An 18,471-nucleotide genomic window follows, 5' to 3' on the forward strand; every position below is an offset into this window, starting at 1 on the left:
TATTTGATCCAATTAGCAGCTCACTTTTTGAGGAGCTGATGTTGAATCAAATATCAAGGGCGGTAGTTATGTCATACGACCTTTACATATTTACACTAAAGATTTTGCTAGGATCCACCGCAAAAGGACGGCTCGTCAGTCACATGTCAGACCAGCCACCTCGTAAATGGAGACAAAAGCTGTTGTCTCCATTCACGAGAGGTGGCTGGTCTGACATGACCAGCTGCAAAATGCCCTTAGCGATGGACACTAGCAATGCCCTTACACTAAATACCACTATTACATGTTTATACAGTCTTTCATCGTACAATTTCTCTTTATGTATTGTTGGGACCCATCAAATCGACTTGTATCATCTGGCAGTAATACTAGAAAAATACCGGCTGAGGATAAGTATGAATGGGGCCTACCTTATTCAAACATTTAAACAAATCAAAGTGTTGGCCCCAACAACTATTCATGTAAGGGAGAGAGAGAGAGAGATTGTGTAAAAGGGGCGGATAAGTTATGGCAGGGGGCGAATTTATGAGCGCACTTTTAGTGTTTACTTAAAAAATGACGTCATTTTACTTCGTACTTGTGTGGAACGTGCAACCAATTTCCAAAACTCTCAAAGCTCTCTATTATATTTTGTTCGGAAGAGGAGAAGCAGAAGAAAAAATAAAGTCTGAAAACCTCCATCTTTTACTCTCTCATACAAGCAGCAACCAAAAACAGAAGCCGGACTCCTTATCTGTCTTTTGACGAGGTACGCTCACTTATTTTCCTTTTTTCTTTACATCTAGATCTACCTCCAAATCTAGGGTTTCTATTTTGACACAATTAGGGTTTTTAGGGTTTCTCCTTCTCCATGTCCTCAAATCTCTCCCCCACTGGCGAGGCGGCAGCTTCTCACGGCCTCAACCTGAATTTGGACTTCTCTATTCATGAGACCACGGAGGTTAGGGTTTCAGAACAGTCTGCATCTGAAACCCTAACGGAACCCTCTTTTTCTAATGAGAATTCTAGGGTTTTTGAAAGAAGAGAGGATCTGATTGAAACGCTGTTTCATGATTCTGATGTTCCTGAAGAAGATCCGAAAGATCATGTCTTAGAGGAGGCAGATCGTTTAGAAGATGAGAAGATTGGGGTTTTGAATCCTAGAGATGGAATTGAAGAGGGGAAAGAGGATTTGTCTTTCTCGGAAAAGAGTCAGAATTTGGAGATTAGGGCAGAAAATAATGGGGTTGTTGGTTTAGACCTTTCTGTAGGCGATGAATCTTTGTCAGGCAGAGATCATAATGGAGGTGATGTAGTAGCTAGGGAGATTCAAGCATCGTTGTCTGATTTGAATCAAGATATTGCAGAAGAGAGCAATACAATTGCTGATAGTAAACAGAGTGTTGGTTTACAATCTGTTGATGAGAACCCAGATGAGGGAGAAGTTGTTATGGTGGGCACCGTGTCAAACATCTCTGAGTTGTTTGAGGATCAGCCTGTTATTACCGATTCTGATCGTGTCAAAGAATCTGTTGGTTTACAACCTGTTGATGAGAACCCAGATGAGGGAGATGTTGTTATGGTGGATTCAAGCTCGGTTGTGGTGGGCACCGTGTCAAACGCCTCTGAGTCATCCCAGGCTCATCCCGTTATTTCCAATTCTGATTGTGTCAAAGAATCTGTTGGTTTACAAACTGTTGATGAGAATACAAATGGGGGAGATGTTGTTATGGTAGATTCGAGCCCAGTTGTGGTGGGCACTGTGTCAAACACCTCTGAGTCATCCAGGGATCAGCCTGATTCTGATAGTGTCAAAGATTCTGTTGGTATGCTTCCAGATAAGATTGCAGATAATGAAGCTCAAGTTGTTGAACATCATGTCATGGAATCTGTTGGTCAGCTTCAAGGCGAGACTCCGGACAATAAAGCTCATGTCGTAGAACATCTGGAACCTCTACAAGACGAAGGCGAAAACACTGTTGCTCATGTCGCACGATCTGTTAGTCTGCTGCCGGATATGATTCGGGACATTAAAACTCTAGTTGTAGAACTTCAGGCACCTCCACAATACGAAGGCCAAAGCACAGGTGCTCATGTTCCTGATTCGGGAAGCTTTCAAGGACAGGAAGATCAAATGATGGGAACTCAAGTTGAAATATGTGTTTCGGAGAATGGCAGGCTTCAAAATGGAGATTGCAATTTTCCTGATGAAACTCAGACATTTGGAGGTGATGGTATGGGAAGTGATGTTTCTGTGCCCCAAAACCCAGATGAAAAGCAAGATCCTTCTGAAGTTGGGGTTTCTCTGTTTAGTGAGAATCAGCTTGTGGGTAGTAGAGTGGTAGATTTGGATGCTTCTCGTAATGCAGATGAAAGCTTGAATTCTGGTGTTGAAGTGACCGAGGCACAGGTTTCTCCACCAGATGAGTGTGATAACAAAGAAGTCGAGATCAAAGAGGTGGGAGCTGAAGGGAAGTTCTCAACATCAGATGAGAATGTAGCAACTGATATTACGGAGGAGGATGCTGCTGAGACCGAAATGATGGATGTTCTGGAACCAATCGCAGACATTGGTGCCCAAGAATTGCCCGAAATAGCACAGACAAAAACTGTGAAACGTTTGATTTCAAGTCATGGGAAGGCCTCTATTAAGAAAGAGCACCGTGCCAGCTACCACCTGCCTCAGGAAAAAGAAGGTGAATTTTCAGTTTCTGATCTGGTCTGGGGTAAGGTGCGGAGCCATCCTTGGTGGCCTGGACAGATATTTGACCCTTCAGATTCCTCGGAATTAGCAGTGAAATATAAGAGAAAGGGGAGTTTTTTGGTAGCTTATTTTGGGGATCAAACATTTGCTTGGTGCGATGCATCCCAGTTAAAGCCTTTTCTAACGAATTTCCCACAGATGGAAAAACAGAGCAATTCCGATGGTTTCCTTAATGCCGTTGATTGTGCAGTGGACGAAGTTTCTAGACGTGTAGAGTTTGGGCTGGCATGCTCGTGTTTGCCCGAAGAAGCCTGTTTCAGCATCAAGTGTCAGGAAATTGACAATGCTGGAATTAAAGAGGGAGCAACTAGCGCAGGTGGGGTCGGCAGGTCTACGAGTGTAACTTCCTTTGAACCTAATAGACTTGTTGCGTACGTTAAAGCATTAGCTCTGTCCCCTCCTGAAGGAGGTGATAGACTGGACCTCTTGATAGCTAAGGCTCAATTGATGGCATTTTATCGTTTAAAGGGTTATCCCAAACTGCCTATATTCCATATATATGGACCTGGACTATTAGAGACTGATGCAGACCCTTCACCATCTATTACAAATGCTTCCAATGATATCGTTGAGCATGGAACCATCATTTCTAAGGACGAGGCTCTGGTGCCTGTTGATTTAGTTTTAGGAAAAAGAAAATCAAAAAGGCGAGAGAGTTCATCTCTTAAGCGCGCACAGTTTTCGGAGGATGGTTTAGATCATACCAGGAAAAAAAGAAGCTTGGTAGAACTGATGACTGGGAAGAAGGGCTCTACTATTGTTAATAGTGGAAGCAAAAGTGTTGATGCAAATGCTGCTCAAAAATCAGTTTCACACTCTGCCGGCAAGAAACGTAAGGCCATTGATTCCTTCTCCGCCGACTCAGTGCAAAGTAAGAATAAAAAGCGTTCCTCATTAAATAATGACGATACAGAGTCTCCAATTCCTAAGAAATCTTTTAAGGTTGGTGACTGCATACGTAAAGTTGCAAGCCAACTGACTGGGTCCTCTCCTATCCTTAAGTTCAGTAGTGAAAGGTTTCAGAGGAATGCAGCTAAGGTAGATCAAAGTAGAGGTAAAGCTATCGTGGATGTTTCACCTCGCACTCCTGTGGAGACCCGAAAAAGAAGGGCGGCCAATCCTATGGATTATTCTTCTCCAGAGGAGATTCTTTCTCAACTCTGCCTCGCCGCACGAGATCCTATGAAAGGATACAGTTTCCTGTCAATGATTGTCAGTGTCTTCACTGGTTTTAGGAACTCTATCTGTCGGAGTCGTTCCAATTCGGCAAGGCCCAAGAAGCTTATGGAAGAATTTGAAATTAAAACTGATTCTGATGAATCACCCAATTCGGCTAAGTCTGATTCCGATGAAATGTTTCAATTCAGTGATATGAAAGACTCATATTGGACTGACAGGACTGTACAATGTGATCCTGAAGAGCAACCATTGTGTAACAAAGGCAAGAGAAAAGGAGAACCTCAGCTGCAGAGCCCAACAAAGAAGCCAAAGTCTTCTAAAAAGCCATCAAAGTCTATTCAATCGAGCCCAAAGGTAGACCCTGAACACCAAGTTCAAGTAGCCGATATAAATCCTGATGCAAATCTTGAATTGGCAGCAGGAAAGCAAGTAGGCGATTTGGATGACAGTTGTGAGGAAGAAAGCTCCCCAACAGCTCTAATTCTAAGCTTTACGGAAGCGGATTCTCTTCCTTCAGAAGTAGATTTAATCAGCATATTCAGCCGCTATGGACCCTTGAAAGACTCAGAAACAAAAGTTATGAGAAAGACTATCCGTGCTAGAGTAGTGTTCAAGAGGCGCTCTGATGCGGAAGTTGCTTTCAGTAGTGCTGGGAAATTCAGCATTTTTGGACCGGCACTTGTCAGTTACCAGCTCAGGTGTTTGCCATCCCCGACTAAATCTTCACCCCATTCTGCAACACAGGGCACAAACGATGCAATTTCAATGGAGGGCATTTCAATGGAGGGGGAACAGCCCGACTTCTATACCACTGGGAAAGGATGAGACTCTGCAAATAGTGGTTTGAAAGCTTCAGGTATTCTCACCTCATTTCTGAGAGTGTCGTTCATCTGGTAGTGTTTTTTTTTCCCTTTTTTAAATGGTGTCATATATGTGATAGTTATGCTCATCTAACTGTAGGTTTCTACTTTAGCTATGTATTGAGTTCTCAGCCGACGGTGGATCAGATGAATGGGCTACTAAGGTAACATAGTTATTAGACGGCTAGGTCTTATGGTTGGCTTGCGATTTCACTTTTGCTTTGTATATCATCAAAGTTACTTGTGGGCCAGCATGTTTTCTGTTTTGAAAGTCTGTCCCTCAGTAGATTGTATAAAGGATTTAAGCTTATCTATTATTCAGATACATTGTCTTATGATGTGGTAGGAAGTTAGAAGATTCTTAAATAACCTTGCAATCCTAGAATTCTTAGAATTACTCTTAATTTGCTTTTATTTCTGATGTGATTCAAACTTACTCAAGGTTACCACTCACTGGTTTGATTGAATCGGATTTATGCTGCTCTTCTTTTATGGCTTGTTCTTCCTGTTTGAAGTCCGAAATTTCCATGGAATAGTGCAGGTGTTATTAATTCACAATTTCACAGTAATGCATCCTGATCTTAGCTTTTGTATGGTGTGCGTTTCTTCTTTGGCTGCAATTTATATTAGTATGGAAGCTATGTAGCCCAGTTCTGTCTAGCCTATATTCCAGTTCTATGTAACCCCTGTTTCTGGCCTACATTCATGGATTTGCTATTCGAGAATAGGAGCAGATTGAATCCATGAAGTATATATCAAGAAAGGCTTGTGACTGATTGGTTGTTGATGTCATGGTAGATCCATAATTGGTATTCACTATATGATTCTGGCTTTTTGTGTCAACCTGTCACTGGTTTTAGTCTAGTGAAAGGTAGCAAGGAATCATTGTGTGAGGCCCAAAGGTTTATTTTAAACCATAATCCAAACTAGCTTTACTAAAAGAAAGAGAAAACAACAGAAAAACTACACATGGGGCAGGGATTGGCCCTCAAATAAAAACTCTCTCCACTTCTCTCTTAGCAAGCATGTCAGCTATTTCATTTGCAGTCCAGGGGATGCTGAAACTCCTTTATTCAGGATACAAATTCTTGAACAGTGTTCGTGAATAGAGGTGTAAATCTATCAATTTCTATCTTTAAAGTCTTTTATTTTGAGGGGTGCAACTCTTATCATCCCAAAAAAAAAAAAAAAAAAATTCCTAAGCTGTAGTCCCTTCTGCTATTCTCTGTTTGCAGTCGCTAAGTCTCGATGTAAGTGAAAATTAGGGGTGCAACTTTGGTCGATTTTAAGGAATTCAGGTTGAGCTTTTACCTAAAAAATGGGGTTGAGTTCGGGTTGATTCCAATTCATTTTTTACCAAAAGCTCAACCCGACCTGACCCAGTTGCACCCCTAGTGAAAATGACCAACTATTGGGTCAATTTCATCGGGATTTTTGGCTTTGGTGGGATAATTGATCTCTTTGGTGCCAAGTAAAAAACTGGGTCATCACAAGGTTGCGTCCCCTATCATTAAATGCTTTCATAGGCATTAGAGTTGGAAGGCCTCAAAGCAAGGGGAACTCAAAATGCCCCAATACGAAGATGAAAATTTCTCCTTTTTTGTTTTTGGGATTTGCTCGGTAATTTTACGGCCGACTTTTGCATGAGAGAACAGTACTGTAAAATCAAAATATCTTTTTTTGTTAATTATACCTTGTTTTAGAGTTAAGCGAGGGGCTCTTATAAAACCATTTCAGCAATCAAAAGTTCCTATTTCGCAATTTTGAAGCAAAATTTCAGGTTTTAGACATTTTTTCAAAAAAATTGTTTACTTTGTTCAAAGTGGACTTCTCTTTTCAAGAGGAAAAGCTTATATCAATGTGGACCACTTATTCGAGAAGTTAGTAAAAATCCCTAATTTCTACTATTTTTTCCTTATTACCTATGGCTACTCAATGTTTTGATAAAGACACACTCACCTTGTATTTTATTATTTAACCATCTATCAAAAGCTAATACAAGGTCTCAACAGCCAATTAAAAAGGAAAAGACAAGGTGAGTTTGTGTTATTATCAAAATATGGTAGTGCTTACCCATTACCTATAGTCATTTTTCCCCCCTTCCATTTGTTGCTTTTGGAGTACTTGTGCCAAAAAGATTTTACATCATTTAGTGTGGATACCCCATGGGATAAAAACAGGCACGAAATGTCCCTTAACGATTTCTGTTTAGACTTAAGAGGGGGGTAATATCACTCCCCTTAAGAAATTCAAATCAGAAATAGAAAAAAAAATGAACTAGCAGATGTTGAACGGTGTTTTGACGTTGAGAGCCCAACTATTTTATTCTTCCAGTGGTGAAGGCTACTAGAGAAGCTAACTAGGTTTGCTAACGTTTTGGCTAATTGTGCCGGTAAAAGAAAAGAGAATTGTACATGCCCAATGAAAAGACCTTCCTTGAAGGGCTAGGGGTATATTAAGATGTGACTCTCTGGGTATCCCTAGTATTCGTTGCAAGTAATTTCCTTTTATTTTGATTTTGAGGTAAGGTGGTATGTCTCCTTCTCATACATTTTTAACTGAACAAAACAAATTTCATGTGCCCTCAATTTCCTAGGAAAAAAAAAGTAGTGAAGGCCTAGATAATGGGACTCCCATTCGTGGGAATGCCTCTCAACTACCTATGCCAAAGGGTCTCACTTATCACTTTGTAAGTTCAACAAACTACCCTTAATTGTTGGTGGAAGGAGGGAAGAAATGAAATATGTAGCCGAAGTTCACCCCTGAAATATGTGATTCATTCAAACATGAAATGTTTAGTCGAGTACAGACTCAAAATCTGTGTAGTAGTAACCATGGTTTGAAATTTCGACCGAAATCTGAAATTTCAGGTTTCAGTCTAGACCCAAATCGAAATAGGATAAACCCGAAACGGTCTAAATACTATCCTAGAAATGGGGTAAACCTGAAATTTCAGTCCGAAATTTAACAAAAATCCCAAAAAATCTGAAAATTATCTATTATTTAATGCTATCCCAAAATTTCAGCCAAAAATACCAAAATTTTGTACAACAAAAAAGGATGTTATAAATGTGCACCTATTCATGACTGCAGAAGGGCTGATGTACTTCGCATGGGAAGGATTCAACCGTCCTGATTGCCACGTACATTGCAGTTGGGTGTCCGAAGTAATGAAAAGGAGCGCATTTATCATTTCCCTACAAAAAATTCTTTCTTAATTAATTGAAATTTGAAACCATGGTAGAAACAAGGCTTTGGCTCTTTCTCCTATCTTAATAAGTGTTAATTATACTCAGGGATTTGCTAGCGTCCATTGCGGATAACAATTATACTCATAAGTGGTGTGATAACAATCCAGGCTATATTGAAATCATATATTCTGAAATATAAAAATGTGGGCAAATTTAGAGGAATTACTGATGTGGCAAGATTGATGATAAAGGGTTCTCAATTGTGTCATATGAGTAAGGGGCAGAGTGTCGAAATTTGATACGGGTACTAAGTGTTGGTTTCGGCTAACCTCAAAAAAAAAAAAAAAAATCACTAATATATTTTAATCAATTCTAATTTTATTTCTTTTATATGATAATATGGTGATAATATCTAATATATTAAAATTTTTAGTAGGTTAAGTACGTAAAATGTTTTATTTCCATATAAAAAACCTACTGTTAAAATTGATAAAACTTATTGTTTCAATGTCAACAGCCACAGTGAAAATAAAAAACAATAATAATTCCCAAACGTACATCAAACACAACTTCTTAAGGAATAGAATCTACTGGTGAGTAATAGAGAATTCTGAACCTAAACTCAATGCTATATCACAAGAAAACCAAAATAGAGAGAGCGCAAAAAACACGAGTCGTCAAAACAAATAGAAGCAAAACAGAAACAAAGCATAGATAAAAAAAAATGCACAATCTTTGCAATGTATATGAAAAAAAGGAAAATAAATAAATTTAAACCATCCATGAACTAAATAAAAAAAAAATAGAAAAAATAGGTAACGAGAAGAAAAGAAATTTTGGGCCAAATGGAAGAGGCAAAAATATGCCTTATGGAGCATGGGGAAATATTTGCACAAACTGGGAACCAATTACTATTTAAGGCATAGAATCTGAAGGGTTTTATAAATCTATGAATGATGATGCAAATAGTGAAATATAAAAAAATGGAAATTCAAAGGTGTTTCCATCATTTTGCTATGATCCGTGGACATGGATTAGTGTGGCAAGTGTCGACACAGGTACAACGTATCCGACACAACAGCAACCCCTAAAAATCTAGAGATGGGACACACTCATATGTGTTATTAATCATGATTTGCAAAAAAATAAATATGATTTTCATTTAGCAAACTAATAAATTATAGAATTAAGCAACTATAATTCTCAAAGCATAAGATAATCAAATAACAATGCTTTTATCAAACTAGTCTTAATTATCTTCAGTCTCCAATATGCATTACAGAAGAGAGACTAATAGGACGCAATGAATATAATATTGTAAGAAGTGTTTGTTTAGTTTTTTAGGTGTAGGAGGAGGGGTGATAACAACAAATATCAGTTAAAGAAGAGTTAAAAGAACAGTTAATAACAAAATAAGAACATGATCAATAATATATTGACTTAACCTTACTCATGAAAGAAGATATCCTAAATGGATCCTTTTGAACCCCATCAGGGCCACAGATGCCGCTGCTCACATCAACACCATTAGGTTTAAGAGTTGAAACACATTCACAAACATTTTCGCTATGGATGCCTCCCGCCAAAAGCCATCCCTGTTTACTTCTTATAGAAGGCAACTTAAACCTTTCCCAATTGAATCCTTTGCCACTGCAAGCATTGAAACATTTGAGAAATTGAATGTGTCCCTCATATACAGTAGTAAGTAGGATGAAAAGAAGACAACTTTGAGACAGCCAGTATCTATCAAGTTCAAAAGTACATCACAATATCCATGATAAAGAGAAATCAACAAGTTCAAGTGGATAATAACATGGCAAGCATTCACTAAAAATTCAGAATGCACATGTGACATGAGAGTCTTGGCATGCATGTAAATGTGTTAAGAGCAAGCTGATAATATGAAACATTATACAGGCATTGAAATCTAAGTCATACTAAGGCCCTGTTCGTTTGAGATTGTGACAGCCGGTTGTGAGGCCCCAAACCGATTATTGGACCAAAATTAAACGTAATTTTGAGCCAATAATCGGTTTGGAGCCTCACCATCGATTGTCACAATCTCAAACGAACAGGGCCTTAAGATTATGATAACCGATTGTAAGTGCTGAACAGATTATTGGACGCAAATTTAAACATAATTTTGAGTCCAATAATAGGTTTAGCACTCACAATCAGTTGTCATAATCTTAGGCCCTGTTCGTTTGAGATTATGACAACCGATTGTCAGCCCTAAACCTATTATTGGACTCAAATTTAAATGTAATTTTGAGCCCAATAATAGGTTTGGGGCTCACAATCGGTTGTCATAATCTCAAACAAACAGGGCCTTAAACGAAAAGGGACTAAATATTGGAACAAAAACACAAGTAAATATTTCAGACCTGCCACCTGTTGCACTATCCACCAGAATCCAATCAACTGAAGAACTTTCTTCGTCGGTAATCTGATTGAGGAGATTTCCACTTTCATCAGCATGCAAAACATATATTATCCTGCTCTGTTGCTGTAGAACTGGAAAGGCAGCCCGAGAGCCATTTCCGTGAAGCTGTACAAATTCAACTTGTCATGATCAAAGGGACATGTGATGCCATTTAACTACTATGGTTACATTAATATTTACCTGCACAAATTCAAGATCTGATGCATCAAAAGCTCTTAATATCGTGCTAATATCATCATCCACAAACACTCCAACAGGTTGCGCCCCATACTCCCTTGAAACTTTCGAAATTTCTTTAGCAACCGAGAGGGATACAGAACGTTTGGACTTTGGCCAAATAATCATCCCAATAAGACTAGCGCCAGCCTCAGCTGCCATTGCTGCATCTTTAGCAGATGTGATGCCACACATCTTAACTAAAGGATGAGTCTTTTTGAAAGACTCTTGAGATATCATGCAGGTTCTTACTGTCTTTATACAAGGCTTGTTTCTTGAAGGCTGCGGCCATCTTGTCCGTAAGTCTGAAAATGATATCGCATTATGTGAGACAATGACTATAAGTGGCTTGGGGTGCCCCAAACATCCAAGATGAATAAAAGATGCAAAGAAACAAAAATATTAATTGAAAGACAATTCATCCAATTCAGATCAGGGGAAAATAGCTTTTATATTAATACAAAGGGTATCACATAATTTAAGACTTATTCACTCCAAGTGAAAGTTTTTCTCCAAGTAGGGAAAACTAATTATGACAGAATGTCATCATAAATACACATAAAGAAAATACAGCTTAGTCACAATCTCAGGTCTAGCTGATCTAGACAGAATCATTTATTGGATAAAAGTGGTGTGGCGAACCAAATCATAGTGATGATTATAAGCATGTTAGGATTTGGATGAGTTGAATTTTAACATTTAAGTTGGATCAGTTGCCTTTGAGATGAAAGTAAGTGTATCTATTGGATAGAGTTCGTAGGGATGGGCAGTGTATCCATTGGATAGAGTTAGTAGAAATGGGCAACTCTATGTAACTGAGATACCTGTGTAGAGGTGAGAGTATCAGATATTTAGAGGATCCAACACGAAATCGTCCATGTTCTAAAATCTTAAGATACAATATGTGAGTGTGGGATATGTGTAAGAATCTATGAAAAAATATTAAAATAATTAAAACCAAACTCCTCCTTTTTCTAGAGACACCTCTCTAGATTAGGATTCTCATTTCCTTTATGATGGGAATATGACAAGAATGAAGCAGCATTTACAACTTAGGATTCTCCCCATTATTTATCTTGGCCTCCCTTTGGGCATCGGAGCAATGTCCAAAGCTTTTTGGGTAATGGTGGTTGACAAAATTGAAACAAAACTAGCTATGTGGAAGAAGAATTTCCTTTCGATGGGGGAGGCATCACGCTCCACACTAGCAAATCTTCTTTTGTATCATATATCCATAGCCAAAAGGATTGAAAAGCTTTAGAGGATTTTCTTTGGGATGACAAGGAACAGATGATCAATTGGGAGGAGTTAGTAGATCAATTGGGAGGTGTTAGTAGATTGAAAGAGTATGGTAGGCTAGGCATTGGCAATCTGAAGGGGTGAACCTCTCTCACTCTCCTTGGCAGATGGCTTTGGAGTTTGGAGGTCTCGAGAGCATGAAGCTTTGTGGAGAAGGGTTATCCATGCAAAACATCGTCATCAGAACTCTTTATGGAGTGTTAAAAATCAACTAGAGGCAATGGATCAGGTGCTTGGAGAGCTATTTGCGAGTCTTTAGAGGACTTTGAAAAAGGTACCAGTCTTTATAGTTAGATTGCCGGGTGGGGGATAACCCACTTTGTGACCAGCATCCCACACTTTATAGGTTATGGGGGAATAAGAACTGCAAAGTTGCGGTCATGTTCTCATGGTGCAACGGCATGGCAGACTAGAAATGGGATTTCCATCGTTATTTCAAGGATCAGGAAAAAGTATGCTTCTTTGAGCTAGTCGACAGGTTAGATCAGATCTACATTTCGTCAATGCAGCTGGAAAGAAGTTAGATTTGGGAATTAAATCACATTCTGCAAAATCCTTCTTCAGATCTCTCTCCTCTCCTTCAATGGAGTTCATCCTCATCCTACAAGTCTCTAGATTTTGACTACACGGAAACAATATTAATGGTATCAAAGCCTCGCCAATCATCTGGGAGAAGGATTACTTGTGACTTGTGAGAGATTGTAGGGATGGTTCATTGGCTTGACGAACTCTAGACTGAAGACGTTAGGTAGACGCAAATGGCCACAAAAGCATCCACATGTGAGGTTCATAGTACAGTGAGGGTGACAAAGGGCATGACTTTCATTTTCGGATTACCTCTCCTCTATTTTAACTATGTACTATGTGTACCATTGTCGGATTCTGAATTTCTGTTGTGCAAAAATAGCATAGGTGAATTGTTAAATAGAAAGAAAGGTAAATATGATGGAATGGATGTAGTAGTAGAGAGAACCATTAGTTTTCTACCAATCCTACACCGTTGTGTTTGTGGTAAGGGTCCATGAACCTTGTCTAAGGTCTCGTGTTCAATTCTCACGGGGATTGGGAGCGAACACCCTCTTCTTCACAAGCATTAATTGTCCTCTAGATTTATTAATTGTAACAATTCACTCATATTTACAATAGTTCCCTTAGTCAACTTATTAAGGTTAAAGAAATGTAAATTCATGTAGCATAAAAGAAAAATAGCAAGGACAAAGAAGAAAGAAATAATGTAAGGGACAAATGTCTTGACAACTTTTAGAAATTCAGCAACCCATTGACAACTTCTAATCACATCCATAACTTTCTCATTTATTTATTATAACAATTCACTCATATTTACAATAGTTCCCATAGTCAACTTATTAAAGTTAAAAAGAAATGTAAATTCATGTAGCATAACAGAAAAAAGCATGAACAAAGAAGAAAGAAATAAGTTCAGACGATGTGAAATCTCAAGAAAGTCACCTGCCACCCATCAAAGTAAGGCAAGAGCAGGTTGGGCTTAAGGTTGTTTCTATTAAGATACACAAATTTCATTTACCTCCAAATATCAATCATAATTATTGTGCAAAGGATAGATAATTTATTCCATTCAATTTCACTGGTGTTGTATGAATAATGGGATTTTTCACATTGGCCAACTAATAGTTCATAGTATCTCTAACTATCCCGAGAAGCCCGTCATTTCAGGAATTTAAAACAGATCCAAAACCAAATATGTGATTTGATCATAAAAACTTCAATAAAAATAGTATAAAAACAACACTGACACACTTCATTAAATTGGAGAAAACAGTACAGCAGCACATTCAACAGCCAAGAATCACCTTAACCAGTCCTAAAATTACACTTAACAATTAAGTATAATATCTAATCTAGATGTAAAAGCATCAAAGAATAAAATCATTATGCCAAAACTCGGTTCATATCATCATTCATTAGCAAACATCAATTATTACGGTGGAAGAAATTAAAAAAAGTAGAAAAATCAGCAGGGGTGGTAAAACAATACTGATAGAATCAAACACCAAGCACTTTTAATCAACAAATCAAAACAATGGTTGATCTGAGTCATCTAACAAATTGCTCAAAAAACACGACCCTAGGTCACAGATTTTACAAGGGAAACTGGTTCTAAATACAGATTTTCTCAAACATATGAGAAACCAGTTTCTAAATTTCAGGTTTCAGAAGTCTTTTAGGGTGACAAAATCTCATTCAAACATCATAAAGGATCAAGCAAAGTTTTCTTCGTAACTCTCTCATACACGGATATACATATATAGGCTCCTGAACATGGTAATACAAATATCAGTAGCCTATAAATAATAAACGACAAGGTGAGTTCGGCCCATTTCCAAAAACATGGTAATGCAAATATCAGTAGCCTATAAATGTGTTGTATATGCAAGCAACCCTTCTTATGGAACTACAACGAAAGGGTTTAAACTAAATGACTCGATTTTCTAGCTCAGAAACCATTTTGAGTTATTAATGGACTTGTTGTCCGAACCATAGTTGCCAAAGTGGGAAGCGAACGGAAGACTCGAAGTAGGAAACAGAAGTGACGCCATAAAAGAAAAGATGCAGCAATTGGAAGTGAGAAGCTAGGGGTCTAGAAAAGAGAAGAATGAAACAAAAGGCTTCAAGGAAAATAAAGAAATGAAACGAGTAGGAAGCATCATCAGAAGTTTACATGGAGCATGTAATAAGCCTCACTAGAAGCGAATAAGGAGCATATATAAGGAGCTAAGGTTATAGTAGGTGGGGGATGGAGGGTTAATGTAAGTTAGGATTACAAGTAGTAATGAGGAATTTACGACTTATTAGGATTACAAGTTTTAGGCATTTAGAGTTTTACATGTTTTATTCATGTAGATTTAATTTTAAGTTCTGTAAAAGATCCACACAAGTTTTAGTGGAGACTTAAGATATGATTTTATATTTTAAATACTCCTTTTAGCATCATCAAAAGGAAAAAAACACACTTTTAGGGAAAAAAAAAAAGAATCACCAAAATAGGAAGCGTATGAGGCGTGTACGAAGCACGCTTCCCTAAATTTGTGAAGCGAGAAGAAGAATTCAGCTTCCAACGCGAGTTTCCCACCCAAGTAGTGGGAAGCTCCTGGTAACTATGGTCTGAACTTTGAACCCATCTAAAAAGAATAATCCATTGAATGAACAATTTGGCGGAAACAAGAAATGTAGAAGAGAACAGATATGAAAAGAAATCTGCAAAGCAACTGTTATTACATAAAAAAGTGGTGCAGAAAAACCCCAAATCCCTGTAAATAAGACCAAACAAATATACAAAAAAACAAGATATAACCCCCAAAAAATAGATATAACTTAACCTCCAAAAACTTGATATAACTGTTCTAAATTATTCCAATAAACAGACTCATTTGACAACGTTGGCCAATTATGACCAACACAATCTGCCCTTTTGACTTTCTGCATCCAGCCTTCAGATGAATCAATCATAGATATATTTTTTTTCTTTTTTGTTTATGCTAAATGAAACAGTTTTTTATGATAATAACAGGTTAGAGAGACATAAATCAGGACACAAACTGTTAGCTTTTTACTTAGATTGTAAGACTTTCATTACAATAACACCAATTTCTTGAGTCAAAAAAATTAAAAATATATGAGCAAAGGTAAAGGAGTTCCAATTCATAGTAATAGCAAAGGAAGGAAGGTAAAGAGAAATACAACATTAATTAAAATATCCCAAATGCTGATTTTGGGAAGGGAAGAAAATGGGTAACTTACACTGTTGTGTATGGGGCAGACAGAAGCCCATTTCCACTTCTTTTTTTTTCAAGAAGTCTGAGAATGAAGATTGTGGCTGCAAAGGATGATATTTGATTAATACACTTAAGATCACAGTTATAAAGTTTGGAATCAGGAAAAAATGGCAAGGAAAATTTTGTAGAATTTGGTAATGTTTGATAAAGATTCAGGAAAATTTTGGAAACCTACAAAAAACAATATGTAATTATTGGAAGATGAGAAAATTGGGGTTTTGAATCCTAGAGATGGAATTGAAGAGGGGAAAGAGGATTTGTCTTTCTCGGAAAAGAGTCAGACTTTGGAGATTAGGCAGAAAATAATGGGGTTCTTGGTTTAGACCTTTCTGTAGGCGATGAATCTTTGTCAGGCAGAGATCACAATGGAGGTGACGTAGTAGCTAGGGAGATTCAAGCGTCGTTGTCTGATTTGAATCAAGATATTGCAGAAGAGAGCAATACAATTGCTGATAGTAAACAGAGTTTTGGTTTACAATCTGTTGATTAGAACCCAGATGAGGGAGAAGTTGTTATGGTGGGCACGGTGTCAAACATCTCTGAGTTGTTTGAGGATCAGCCTGTTATTACCGATTCTGATCGTGTCAAAGAATCTGTTGGTTTACAAACTGTTGATGAGAACCCAGATGAGGGAGATGTTGTTATGGTGGATTCAAGCTCGGTTGTGGTGGGCACCGTGTCAAACGTCTCTGAGTCATCCCAAGCTCATCCCGTTATTTCCGACTCTGATTGTGTCAAAGAATCTGTTGGTTTACAAACTGTTGATGAGAATACAAATGAGGGAGATGTTGTTATGGTAGATTCGAGCCCAGTTGTGGTGGGCACTGTGTCAAACACCTCTGAGTCATCTGGGGATCAGCCCGATTCTGATAGTGTCAAAGATTCTGTTGGTATGCTTCCAGATAAGATTGCAGATAATGAAGCTCAAGTTGTTGAACATCAGGCAACTTCACAATACGAAAGCCAAAAAACAGGTGTTCATGTCATGGAATCTGTTGGTCAGCTTCAAGGCGAGACTCCGGACAATAAAGCTCATGTCGTAGAACATCTGGAACCTCTACAAGACGAAGGCGAAAACACTGTTGCTCATGTCACACGATCTGTTAGTCTGCTGCCGGATATGATTCGGGACATTAAAACTCTAGTTGTAGAACTTCAGGCACCTCCACAATACGAAGGCCAAAGCACAGGTGCTCATGTTCCTGATTCGGGAAGCTTTCAAGGACAGGAAAATCAAATGATGGGAACTCAAGGCGAAAACTCTTTATCGGTCCTTTAGTCCCACATCGGAAAATATTAGTGGAAATTGGCTCTTTATATAATTAATCTCCGAAGATCGGTTCAGCTGAGTTCCGCAGCGGGAGCTTGTAACCTGAGCTTTTCGGGGGCCCTTTAAGGGTGGTGTGATGTTTGAACGACAGCTCAGTTCTTTCTAATGTATGGATTGCCCGAGCTGACTCACTGAGTCGGGAGCGCACCTGTTCGACCCTATGAAAACCAGTTCTGAGTTAGCTCGAACCACCACCTTCCCTTCTTTTTTTTCCTAAAATACCCAAAAGCAAATATCAATTTGCAAATTGTCACACTAGAAGACAATTTTTTTAATAAAAATATCCCGACTCGAGGAACCATTTACTCAACCCATCCCGACCCGAGTTCCAACCCGAGCTGCACCCCTACGCACTACCAAGTTTTGACAATTACACTGATTCATGAAAAGATCAGCTGGGTTTTGGCAATATCAAAACATGGTAGTGCCAACATCAGTAGCCTTAAATATGTACAAATGGTTTTGAACATCTCTAGTATTTGCTTGCCTCGGTTGGATAACTCTGAACATTATATTTTGCACACATTATATGATCTGTGCTTGCTAAGTCCAGTACTTTTCAGAAAGTGCAGTGGGGCCCACTTCTTAAGATGATCCAAACCTTTCATTTGATGGCCCACAACTTAAATAGGTTGTACCCTGTGTGAATCTAACCCTCTTATCTGAAGAGATTTCGATATTGATGTGTGTGTGTGTGAAATCGAGTTTTTTTTTTTTTTTTTTTTTTTTCAGAAAGTAAGTGGGCCCCACTTCTTAAGATGATCCAAATCGTTCATTTAATGTGTCACGACTTAAATAGGTTGTAATCCTTAAATACTCCATAGGATGATCCTAACTGTCAGATATGTAGAGGCTTCATGCCCACACATCTTATAAATTTCACGAAAATAATTTTGACTCTGAGTATGAATATTATATAATAGGGATTTGTTAGGCAATTTTGCATGAGAGAATGGCCACACATGCTAAACTTTTAGGGGATTTTGTCTTTATGTCACAGAAATTGATAGTAAGAATAAGGTTGAAATTTTGTGAATCTAGTAGCAAAATTCATTTTGGAAACAAATGATAAACATGTTAAACAAGGTGGGTTCGTCCTACTCAATAGGGACCTTCAATTTATGATAATTTCCCCCTAAATTTAGACATAATCACATCATTTACCTCTAAATCGAGCAAAGAAAAAAAAAATTCCAAGAAAAACTTTTCCATCAGAAATGTTTCTCTTAATCCAAACAAGGCCTGATGTTATCGCTCAATTTCCTTCGACAGGTCTTCCAGTCACAAAAAAATGACTAAATGAGGTGTGGTGTTGCCTTGGCAGTTGGCACCACATAAATGCACTTACAGAACATCCATCTCTAACAAAAGCACTTTTAAAGTGACTAACAGATC

The 18,471-nt window shown here is 38.2% G+C and overlaps 2 protein-coding genes across 6 annotated transcripts; one reads left to right on the top strand and one right to left on the bottom strand.

Moving 5' to 3' along the window:
• Nucleotides 1–590: 590 nt before the first annotated feature.
• Nucleotides 591–5,274, top strand: LOC143880447 (Tudor/PWWP/MBT superfamily protein). 3 transcript variants are annotated; one of them, XM_077383463.1, is made up of 3 exons: nt 591–748; nt 836–4,778; nt 4,883–5,274. In XM_077383463.1, the coding sequence occupies exon 2, from the start codon at nt 851–853 to the stop codon at nt 4,745–4,747; it is 3,897 nt and encodes a 1,298-aa protein (XP_077239578.1). In that variant the 5' UTR covers nt 591–748; nt 836–850; the 3' UTR covers nt 4,748–4,778; nt 4,883–5,274. The 3 variants fall into 3 exon arrangements, with proteins under 3 accessions (XP_077239578.1, XP_077239579.1, XP_077239580.1); XM_077383464.1 differs by lacking the exon at nt 4,883–5,274 and having other exon boundaries at nt 836–4,276; nt 4,341–4,492; XM_077383465.1 differs by lacking the exon at nt 4,883–5,274 and having other exon boundaries at nt 836–4,276; nt 4,344–4,492.
• A 2,293-nt stretch (nt 5,275–7,567) lies between these two features.
• Nucleotides 7,568–17,147, bottom strand: LOC143880449 (N-(5'-phosphoribosyl)anthranilate isomerase 1, chloroplastic-like). Of its 3 annotated transcripts, none has more exons than XM_077383469.1 (6): nt 16,072–17,147; nt 15,712–15,787; nt 10,597–10,937; nt 10,358–10,521; nt 9,419–9,623; nt 7,568–7,979 (listed from the first exon to the last, which is right to left on the bottom strand). In XM_077383469.1, the coding sequence occupies exons 2-6, from the start codon at nt 15,740–15,742 to the stop codon at nt 7,860–7,862; spliced, it is 861 nt and encodes a 286-aa protein (XP_077239584.1). In that variant the 5' UTR covers nt 15,743–15,787; nt 16,072–17,147; the 3' UTR covers nt 7,568–7,859. The 3 variants fall into 3 exon arrangements, with proteins under 3 accessions (XP_077239584.1, XP_077239586.1, XP_077239585.1); XM_077383471.1 differs by having other exon boundaries at nt 7,570–7,979; nt 9,424–9,623; nt 16,072–17,146; XM_077383470.1 differs by lacking the exon at nt 7,568–7,979 and having other exon boundaries at nt 9,257–9,623; nt 16,072–17,146.
• Nucleotides 17,148–18,471: the final 1,324 nt, after the last annotated feature.

This window comes from Tasmannia lanceolata, unplaced genomic scaffold (assembly GCF_043159265.1).
Source record: "Tasmannia lanceolata isolate RefF3 unplaced genomic scaffold, GAP_Taslan_0.1 ptg000006l, whole genome shotgun sequence".
Classification (NCBI taxonomy): Eukaryota; Viridiplantae; Streptophyta; class Magnoliopsida; order Canellales; family Winteraceae; genus Tasmannia; species Tasmannia lanceolata.

Bases quoted from the DNA above. Each gene is read 5' to 3' on its own strand.
- LOC143880447 (XM_077383463.1), top strand. From the start codon at position 851: ATGTCCTCAAATCTCTCCCCCACTGGCGAGGCGGCAGCTTCTCACGGC.
- LOC143880449 (XM_077383469.1), bottom strand. From the start codon at position 15,742: ATGGGCTTCTGTCTGCCCCATACACAACAGT. The intron at 10,938-15,711 runs GTAAGTTACCCA...TATCATTTTCAG, and splicing joins TCTGCCCCATACACAACAGT to ACTTACGGACAAGATGGCCG. The intron at 9,624-10,357 runs GTCTGAAATATT...CAATGCTTGCAG, and splicing joins GATAGTGCAACAGGTGGCAG to TGGCAAAGGATTCAATTGGG.